This window comes from Sinocyclocheilus anshuiensis, unplaced genomic scaffold (assembly GCF_001515605.1).
Source record: "Sinocyclocheilus anshuiensis isolate Anshui unplaced genomic scaffold, SAMN03320099.WGS_v1.1 scaffold840, whole genome shotgun sequence".
Classification (NCBI taxonomy): domain Eukaryota; kingdom Metazoa; phylum Chordata; class Actinopteri; order Cypriniformes; family Cyprinidae; genus Sinocyclocheilus; species Sinocyclocheilus anshuiensis.
The window spans coordinates 97055-108494 of record NW_015552598.1 but is presented as its reverse complement, the minus strand read 5'-3'; the positions used below and the strand labels follow the sequence as shown (position 1 = coordinate 108494).

The 11440-nt window shown below is 35.9% G+C and overlaps 1 protein-coding gene across 1 annotated transcript in view; it reads right to left on the bottom strand.

The window, feature by feature from the left end:
- The window catches only part of LOC107665704 (lysine-specific demethylase 7B), a 26191-nt gene extending 20861 nt beyond the window's left edge, over positions 1-5330 (bottom strand). Inside the window, exon 1 of the mRNA XM_016456698.1 lies at positions 5118-5330. Within this exon, the coding sequence (XP_016312184.1) occupies positions 5118-5215 (98 nt within the window). The 5' untranslated portion in view covers positions 5216-5330. The remainder of the gene's footprint in view (positions 1-5117) is intronic.
- Positions 5331-11440: the final 6110 nt, after the last annotated feature.

The following is an 11440-nucleotide window of genomic DNA, read 5'->3' as shown; positions in this document are numbered from 1 at the left end:
TATTTCTATTTCAGATAAATAGTGTTCATATCGATATCGGAATTATATCGTATCGACCGAAATGAAGAAATATATTGTGATATCAATTTTGGCCATATCGTCCAGCCCTACTCGACATGATGTTAACCACACTGAAATTTTACTGTGTTTGTGGGCGGTCAAGTTGGTGACGTAGAACGTGGGCGGACATTATGCAATTGTGTTACTTTGTGACGTACAGCCGTAACAGAATAACATTAGAATTCCTGACGACTCGTTCAGGCGATTGCGAGCCGACTTTTTTTTGATAGACAATAACTATTTATCGTGCACTGTCGGCTTCACAACCTTGCAGATAGTTTATGTTCACATACAGCTATATGACACTCTGCATGAAAGGTAATATTCGAAAAGGCATAATAGGGGCACTTTAACAACCCCTGGTCACCATTCACATTCATTGTATGGAAAAGAGCAGCACGAACACTCTGCTAAACATCTCCTTTGGTGTTCTAAAGAAGAAAGCAAGCTCATACAAGTTTGGAATGACATAAGGGTGAGTAAATGATGACAGAATTCTCATTTGTGTAACCTGCTGAAAGCCTGAAGTATAGTTCTATAACCTCAGGCCAGGATGAACAAGTCAAAATTCGCTAATTTACTTTACTTTATTTATAGGGTCCCTAATAATGAGGTGGAAGTGTAGGTTTCCGAGTTGGACAGCAAAGCAGCACCTGACAGTGACCTCTCGTATCCATCAGTCCCAAGCTTGAGTTACTCATCATTTAGTGGACACCTCATCCTGTGTGACCTACAACACTAATTGCAAAGACAGTCCTCCTGGAATAAACTAAGGCTAGGTGCTTTGCTTGAGGGCATAATGATAGAACAGTAAGATAAAGTGGCTGAGCAGGACTGTGAGGTGAACCCACACCCTTTGTGTTAGCAAAGATCTCCACTGCAAAGAACACAGAGGGCTGAGAGGACACATCGTTTTGATGTGTGGCTGCACTTATTCGCTAAATTAAGCCTGGCTGAGGGAAGTCAGGGAGGAAACTGTGGGCAAAAATAAGCTCAGCCAACAGACAGTGAAGCAGCAGGAAACATAACATAAAATGAGGGTAACGAAAGATAAACTAAGCCTTCCCCTCTCCTACTTTATGTCTCTTTGTGAACCCGACTGTCTGTCTTAAACGCAGACGAGCCCCTGAGAGTAATGAGCACAGGAAGCTGCATTTAGCAGCATAGGAAACTAGGCTTTACTGCACTTCAAACCCACAAGCTTGGCCAAGACCATCACCCCAACAAGAGCAGGGACTTCCTCCAGACGCTACTGTGCTGCAAACTCTCACCTTTGTTTAGAGATCAAAACACAAACAAGACTGTAACTGCCACTGAAAATAGCATAGACTCGTACGGTTTAAACTAGAGATACACTACCGTTTAAAAGTTTAGGGTAACTTTTGGAAATAATTACTTTTATTCAGCAAGGATGCATTAAATTGATCAAAAAGCAAATACATTTATAATGTTACAAACGATTTTATTTCAAATACATACTGTTCTTTTGAACTCTTTTTATTAGGGCTGTGCGACATGGACAAAAACAACCTATCGCGATTTCTTTGATCAATTTTGCGATTTCGATTTTAATCACGATTTTGACACACACAGACATGCTTTACAGTCATAAATGCATTCAGTGTGAATTTGAAACACATTTCAAAAAGAAAACCAATTAGAGCTTTATCAAAAAGCTGTAACATGTCTCTAGAACAGACATAAGGCAGAATAATCACTAAGTAAATGTGTAACAAAATGTCTCTATAATAGACATATATGGCAGAAAAAGAAAAAAAAATCCCATGTCCAGGGATTTTTTTTTGCCATGCATTGGTCATAGAGCTCTTTGTGGCGTTGCCTCAGATGTTGAACTAGATTTGTTGCGCCAGGTTCACACGTACTCCGTCTGCAGTGCGTATACAGTATTTGCATGCAGTGCAGAAGCAGCACAGACTCATTTTGCTTTCGCACAGGACGCGTTTGCAGTCCGCTCCTGATCCGCGGCTGTTTACCACAAACACAACATTTATCCATTATTTTGATTTCAAATCCAAAGGTTGTTTCTGAAAATGCTTTTTCAGCATAGTGATTCCCTTTTATCACAGTACAGTAATACAATCTTTCATAGACATATTCACGTTTAAACTCAATAAATATAACTTTGAGCGAGCGGAGCGGAATCTTCAGAAAGGCGCTCTGCGCTCTTAAGGAAATATTACCACTCCGCTCACCGCTCCGCTCACATGCTCTGGTTCGGATAGCATACTGCGGGAGGTCGGGGGTGTGGAAAATCGTGCTATAAAGCGATTTAGAAATCGCGCAAGCTCATATCACGATTTTACGACAATTTCGATTAATCGCACAGCCCTACTTTTTATCCTAAAAATCACGTATCATGGTTTCTGCAAAAACATTAAGCAGCACAACCAATTTTAACATTGATACTAATGAGAAATGTTTCTTGAGCATATTAGCATGATTTCTGAAGGATTATGTGACACTGAGGACGGGAGAAATTATCACAATAGAAAGCGGTTCTAATAATATTCCACAATATTACTGTTTTTACTGTAGTTCTGATCAAATAAATGCAATCTTGGTGAACATAGGAGACTTCTTTCAACCTTGGTTTGAGGCGATATTTCCACAGCTCTAACTACTTTCCCTTTTCAAAGCATTAAAATACTATAACAGCACTTATCAAAAATGACAAATGTGACAGATGACCAGTGAGATCATCCGGTCTATTCATAAAGTGGATAATGGTCTTGAAATCAATGGGTTGGCAACCTAAGGCCGTTAATCATAAGCAGTCTGTGAAAAATCCATCTGACAAACAGCTCAAATAATGTTGTTACTAAAGACTATAGAAAACCGATATGCAAAGACTCTATTTGTTTAGAATCATGCAATCATATTTATGATATAGAGATTTTATTGTCATTTAGCAAATGTAACTATATATAAGATTCCATCAGATTATCACCACAGTATTTTATCCTAATTGATCACCGCACATGATCATCTCTTCATCAAAGAATCCCTAATGTCCCATACAAACGGGGTGACATTACGACCGGGCCAATCCTAGTAAAAACCTGGGCTGACAAGACAGAAGTCATCTATCTCTCCTCAGTGTTTTCAGCCTCAGAGGGACGTTGATGAATGGGGCTTTGAACTTGCCTCTGGGCAAGCGAGGCCTCCATCAATCTTTCCCCTCCTACAAACACACAAGCGCACCCACGCACGTGCATCATGCATGCAAATACACGCAGAATCACAGACCTCAGAACTGATTTAGGAGGATTTGCTGAGGATAAACTAACCATTTAAACAAGTCATTAGGTAGCATTCTATTTCTAAGGTCACTGTAAATGCTGTATACCTGGCCTGCACGTGACAGGTAAGGCATGTATGGGCAGTTTTTTGAAAGGTTGAAACTGTACAACTGGGCCTCTATCAGGAGTTTCGTAATCCTCTGAGGCCTTCACCCCCAGCAGCTCCTGCAACCCAAACCAGGCTGTGCATGGAGCCAGATAACAGCCAGGCCCCGGCGACCGACTAGACGGCTTAATCCCATTGATGGCAGGCAGCAGTGCCACATGGAACCTTTGAGTAACAGAACAAAACACATCAACCACGCATCCCGAAAATATGATTAGCCGTGTTATCAACACACCACAATGTTGTAATGCAGAGATATAAAACCCCCTTGGCAATTGACTTGCAATTCAAACACACAGGCCTCCTGCAAGAATGCTTGATAACCATGATAAATATTTATATTCTTTCATAAGGCTGGGGAATATGGGTTGTGACCTGTTTCTGATTGACCTCTGAAATGCTGTTATTTAAAAATTGAATTCAAACCATATCAGTTCTAAGCTGTGGTGTGATTTGCGAAAGACATGCATTAAAAACAGTAAAGTGGACCAATTATATATTAAAATAACAGTAATGATAATACAATTATTTTTAATTATTTAACTCTTAATTTATATACATTGTATAAAATTATATATATTTCATAATAATAATAAATATTATTTCACCCCCATTCCCCGTGTAACTTTTCATCGAAACCCCCCACGTTTCCTCACGCTTCACAGACTGACTGCTGCAGAACAACCAACAAAGAAATAACCTGCATGTCATATACATTTAATTTACGAGCAATAAAACTCGTACAACACAATACAGGCTGCATAAATATGAAGCAAACCATGAAAAATAAAAATAAGCCACCAAAATATTTATCCAGAAGTTGTTTGGCCAGTAAGTGTTTATGTCAAAAGTGAATTTCACACAGTCTAAAACTCTTAAAACCGTTTTATTTTCTGTTAACTCCTCTACAAAAGGAAACCATTGCCATTTATAATATTTTTAACCATAAGAAACAAGATAAGTCTTGAGAAGAAAACACGCACGAGTTCACTCGAAAGCGTGCAAGTTTCAGCACCACATCAATCATGACTTCGTTCAAAATCATTGCTATTCCTTTTTAGACAGCTTTCTTCTTCATTTTCTTTATTAATACTAGTAGCTGCTATGTTGTTCTGAGTTGTGTATCTCTCTTACATTATCATTTCAATATTTGTTTTGACGTGTAGCACGTTGCCCTAACCGCTGTTAAATATGCAATATAAATAAACCTTCACTTGACGTCTGACATACCACAATCTCACGTGCACGTCGATGCTGACATTTATTTACTTTTATTATGTGACACAAAACTACATAAGGGGTTAATGTCAGCTGATGCTCTGCAACTCCTCGCCACAAAGCTTCTGAGAAAACCCTGCGTGAACCCATTTTTGCTGCTCGGATCGCTGGATTTTTTGAGAAGCCGTGGAAAAACAGTCAAACGTTACTGCTAAACAACGACGAAGCTTTAACCGACGGGTAACACGAGCGTTTATATTACGAAACCTGCAAACGAGGCGATTAACGGGTCGACATATTGACAAAGCAGCGCTCGGCTTACTAACACCCGAAGTGCCATAGGATTTCATACGCGGATATTTTTGTTGCCTTTCCTACGCAACGTGTGACGAAGAAACGGTTGAAATCCTTACCTGCCGTGAAACCAGTCCTTACAAATATCGCATTCTATCATAAACCGGCTCACATCGTACGGCTGTCGGCAGACGCAGTACAGCTGGGCCGTCGCCATCTTCGGACTGTCCCCAAACAACGCAGCGGCAGCCAAGCTGGGATCGAGCTGGGCGGGGATTCTTTAATTATGCGGAAACAACACCGAGAGGAGCGCGAGGGAGGGGCGCCGAGGGCATGCCGTGACGTCATGCGTCAACACTGCGCGCGACGCACGCCAAGTCACTTCATCTTTACGTAATACGATGATAGGGTGATAATAAAAAGCACTGAATGAGACAAATGAGTTATGGATATATACATTCAAGGTTTTAAAGTCTATTAAGTCAAGACCAATAGTTGTTATTTTTGTTAATATAAACTATAGCTTATAGTTAAAATCAGTATAATGTACATCATGTGTAATCATATTTTACTTTAATGACCTTTTTTATTAAAGAATGAAAGGTACAAGTTTCCTCCTATTTTTTTTATAATAATAACGTTTTAAGAAGCTGCATTTTACATGCGAAATATGAACATGAAAGTAAAAGCTTTTAAAATGTGAAATCCTGATTTGCGTGCATCAGACGTATTTTGAAACTGAAAGCATTTCAATGAACTACCAGACAATTTAACTTTTAATTTCAGGAGATTAGGCTCAAACACTATGTCATGCAAAATTGTAAGATTAGTTTCTTCGGTCTTGTTTGAAATACAGTTCTTATGAGGAAAGAGAGAGATATTTTCCGCAATATTTTCAATACAGGCTGTTCAGAATTTACCTCTAGAAACACCTCTGGGTTAGAATTTGATGAATGTGTTTATGTGTTACATATCTCGTCAAATTGATATGCTTTAATACCCACCTTGCATGATGGGAAGCAGACAAACAAAAATCTTAAATATGACAATTTTACACTGCATTTTTACTTTATATTAAGAAATGATATACCATTTAAATGAGGCTGAAATTGATCTAAAATATATTTTAATATTAATTCCTTTAAATAATTGACGCAAATTTGTTTTAAATATTATTTATATTTGGAAAACCTATATGTATTAAGTCATTTTATTGTCGTGTGATTTTGTAATGTAACATTTAGTTAATATCAGTATGTTTTACCACATTTTGTTACTCTTGATATCTATGATTCACATTTAAAAAAAATTTTATGACATTCTTTTGACAGTTTTTTTTTACATTGTTTTTATGACAATTAAGCAGCCCCATTTAAAAATAGCATAAATAAAAGGCAGCAGCCTACAACAAAAGTGATTTAAATATTTTACAATTTAAAAAATATATAATTATTTTATTATGAATTTTGTTTGATAATATGCTGCATTATGTAATAAGTATAGGGATCCCTGCAGGTCATAAACAATGTCACTATAAAAAAGGATGTATTATACTTTTATGTTTTCGCATTGTATTCTTGCTGTGTTTGTTGCATCATATTGCTTCCCTGCAGTGTCGAATAAAGTATATAGTAAACCTGCTAGTCCTGAAACTTTGAGTGGAAGGTTGACAATAGCACAACCTTTTACAAAATCTGATAATTACAGTCGATGTAAAAGCGCAACTCTCTGACTAAATACCCATATATAAACTGCAAGCGACGCGACAAACTCGCCTACAACGGTTCCATTATAATGAACAACTCTGCGACGCGGTGAAATGAAGCGGCGTTGATTAGGAAGTTTGTCGCGTCGCGTCAGATGGGCTTTAAGCTTCTGGGCGTCGCCTTGGCTCGACCTGGACCAATCGGGATTCCGCTCAATACTTTGTAAACAACACAGTTGCACGCTGTATGAAAACTTTACTACGAGAGAGGATGTCGCGTGCCGAAAATCTCTTAATTCGGTAAGGGGCATGTTTCAAATATTTACAGGTTTTGTGAGCTTAAATGTTTGTCACGTCGATGATACAAGCACTTTTCTCATCTCTGAAAGAACGAGCGCAACTACGATGTTGGCAGACATCCGGGACGTTTGTCGGTGAACAATAGTGAACGCTGATGTATTTCTTTGGCAAAATCTCTGTTTGTTGTGACACGACGAGTAGCTTTAGGAGTAACTAAAGGGATACTCTTACTAAGGTGGTCATTTTTGTTTCTCGTTTCTCTTGTAAAAGAACGAAGCGTAATGAGATCCTCATCGTAAGTGATAAACTCTTGCGCAATTGAGCCCCGGGGAACATCGGTGGGCGGCTTTGCGCTTTGTTTTCATTATTGTTTTAATATCGTGATGTTCATGGGTCAAGATGTTTAGTCCACATTTTCATGACTGTTAAAGGTGTATGGCTGAGGATGGCTCAAAATGTGAAAGATATGGTCAATTATATTGGCTACACTCATAGTAATTTTAAATATGGGTCCATGACGTGATGCTTGTTTTTGTCCGGAAGTCACTCAAAATGCAATTTATACAAGAATGATTTGAACACACTGTTTTATTAATAGTTTTATTCATATGTTTTAATGTGTGAAGTAAAAGCAATTTAGATTTGTGTAAGTCAAAAAAGTCTTGGTGGTGTAACTGTCCACATATTGTAAAAAAAAAAAAGTTCAATTAAAAGGCTAAAATACTTGTAATAATTTATTGAAAAGTGTTATATTATAACATTATATTATTAATCGTTTCAAAAGCAATCAAAACATTTGTCTTTTTAAATGTTTGTGTATGGAGAACTTTGTATATCAAAGTCAGTAAAGAATTACCAATATAGAAGAGCCCATTTTGTTGTGATTGTTTAAAAAAAAACATTTTGTTAATATAAAGATATTTTATTACATTAGTTATTAAAAACCGTTAAGTAGTGAAGCGATTTTAAAATATTTACATTTTGAAAACATTGTAAACCAAAGTCAGTGTGGCATAGGCCTGACCAATATGTAAGAACTTGTTTTGTTTCTTTTTTTTTTAAATACAACATATTTTTACCCTTTTATGAAAACACATTTTGTCAGATACACTGTTGATTTATTTATAAAAAAAAAAGCAGTCAATCATTTAAAAAAAAAAATTTAAATTAGGAAATCTTTGTAAATCAAAGTCAGAGTGGCATAACCAACAATAAGCAAAATGAACCCAATAAGAATTTTTTGTCATGTTAGTTTTTAAAATGTAACATTTTTCTTTACCCTTTTATGAAAAAGCAGATTTTGGTACTGTCAAGATCTTTTACTTTAGATGTTCATAATTCATCTTTAATAACAACAGTTAAACATTTAAATGATTTTTGACATTGATAAAGTTGTTTGTGTATTTAAGGTTTAAAAATATATTTTGTACTTTAGGTTCCACCATTAGACATTTTTGTCATTAAATTAAGCCATTAAATAAAATATGTGTTAGTAAATATTAACCTTTTTTTTCCAAAATATGTATAATTCCAACATGATTACAAAATTTGATATCTCTAAGAACTTGATTCACGTGTTTAAAAACTGATTTAAAAAATCACATTACTATCATGCTTACTCACTGGCCCATGCATGTGACTTTTTGTAGAGGTCCAATAAGGGCAGAGTCCCTGAATTGTGAATGGCATCCCAAATAGGCCAGAGTGAATACCTTGGCTGTTATTAAAATCCATCAAAGAACAAGCTTTTGGATCTTTTGCTAAACTAATCTAACCTAAGTGATCAAACTATATAGTTTGATTGTGTAATATTCATCTTAGTGAGTCATTTATAATAACAACACAATGGACGCTTCTAAGTGCACCGTCAAGTTTCAACATCCTCGTAGCTGGAAGCTATATGGCATTCAATAACTGTTTCTACAGTGTTTGTTTGCTTTAGTCATGTATGCAGTGCTTCCTCTGAGAAGTCTGCTCAACACATGCTTTTCCGAATGCAAGCACAAACCCCAAAACAAAACAGAAAATGCCTCAGCAGTTTCAGTTTTTGGGTAACTGCAGAAGGCGAGGGGCAGCTTGTTTAAGACACTGAACATGAACACAGGATGTGGGCACAACCTTCATTTTAGAGTCTCGGAGCTGCACGTGCAGCGTTCATCCAGAGTCCTCTCTCCTGAGGAAGAGGAGGAGGGGAGGATGTAGCTTACTGCTGGGGGGCTCGATCAGGAACACAGTGTCTCTGACTCCTGAGACAGATGCAGGGAGGTCTTTGTCCTTCAGAGAGCAGGTTCAACATTCAGTGGTCCCCTCACTGCATCCCAGCAGTGTATTTGACAGGACAAAATTATTTATTTAATTTTTCATTATCGCAAAGGATTGTCAAGATATGCCTGATTTCTATCAAGAGTGTTAAAGCCCCCTTCTTGGTTGATAATCAAAATGGCTGATCTTTCTGTGCGGCTGTTATGGTTGATTTATCTCCTACGCATACTGTCACCTGCTGTGGTTTTAAGAGACTTGGCTTCTGAGAAATGACATTGTTGACTTTCTGTTACTTGCAAGATCAGTGTTTCGGTTTGGAAGAACAACTGAAGGATAGAAGTTTTGGAAATTATATTTTAAAACACCAATTGTATCAAAATATATTAAAAAAATTAATTGTTATATTTTATTTAATATTATTGAGTTTTTCTTTATATATTTTTTATTTATATATTATTATTTTATTTATATATATATATATATATATATATATATATATGCATACTTATTTAAAATATTATTTAAAAAAAGTATATAATATGTTATATTTTAAAATATTATTATGAAAAAAAATATATATAATCTGACTAGATGTGTGCCTAGAAGTTATTCAGTTGCTTTTTAGAAACATAGAAACCATCCCATCAAGTAATTTTGATTTCACACACTAAATTTATCACCTATTTCAAAGTTTTGAACCACCAACAGAGAATACAGTTAATTCATAGTGGTAGTGAAAATGTGAATCGCTCAACGCATGCATCCTCACACTCATACTGTGCATTTCTTTGTTTTGTTTGCTGTTCTTCTGAAGCGGAAATGTTAGTAGTTCTCTTCTGAGCAGCTGTTTGTGGGCACTGATACAATGACAGTGAAAGGCTCATCTGGGGCAACTCAACGTCATTGTTTCCTGGAATCTATGCTAATGAAAACAAAGACAAACAAAACAAAAAAAGTGATCAGCATAAATAGGCTTTAATATATGCATGATAGTTTGAATAATTGTAATAATTATTTTGAAATAACATCTGTACTATTATAGAGACTGGCTTCTGGTTTTAGGTGAAAATATTCTGTAATAATAATATTCTGTAATTCCAGTTAGTTCAGTAGGCTATTGTTTAATAGTGCTTTACACGATACAATTAAGCAGGCCAAACGTGACACTAGCATGGTTAGTTAGGACGAGGAAGAACCTTGAGGTGAATCATAACATATTAGTCAGAAAAACAGTAATAATTTCCATTGGGAAGTGGCTTAGTTATGAGTTATTCATTATGGTAAATGGTTTGTATTTTAAACAGGAAGAGCGTGGCTCAAATCATACATGGGAATTTTTTGACTTTAGTAAAGTCCCTCAAAATCTAGTTTGACCCCTATCTTTCAGTTTATGCTGTAAAAATGACCTAAAACTGTGATAAAAATATTTAGCTAATTGTTAAATCTCAACAAAGAACGTGACAGCCTAACTTTACAGAAAGGAATAAGGAAACCTGATACGTTTCTTTGACAATGCTTCCATCTAGTGGATGAAATATCATATTTGAGTAACGCTAGAGAAAGTTTGATAACATATTTTCTGTTTACGGTACTGTAAGTAAATATACATGGAATTATTTAACTCAGTTTAAAAACATCAAGCTATTTTGTATATGCCGTGTTGGTCTATATTTTGCTTCTAATTGATATTAATGTATATGTAATGTGGCTCGCTGATATGGAGGACCAAACCTGCAGAAATTACAAATAAATAAATAAGCAAATAAATAAATAAATGTGTGTATAAATACACGTATTCTTGTTTAAATACATATATAAATAATTAAACGTGTGATGAAAGTAGTTAAATAAATAAAATAAATTGGTGGCTAAACTCATCCTAACTGTTTTCTTTTAATCACTCATTTATTTCTGAATGTAGTTCCGCATTTATTTTTTCCTCTGCACAACATGCTAATGAGAGGGTGTCAACCATGGACCTGGTTTCTTATGTTTGAGCCCATTCGGTACTGAAATAAACAAAATATTTATATATGATTTGACAGTTTATTTTAATAAATATCAAAAATCGAAAAGGTGTGCATTATAACTGAGAACTACATGAACACTTCACAGTTGGTTGTGTTACTGTAAGTAATTTTCCTCAAATGCTATTGAAGTTAGAAAAGTGTATAC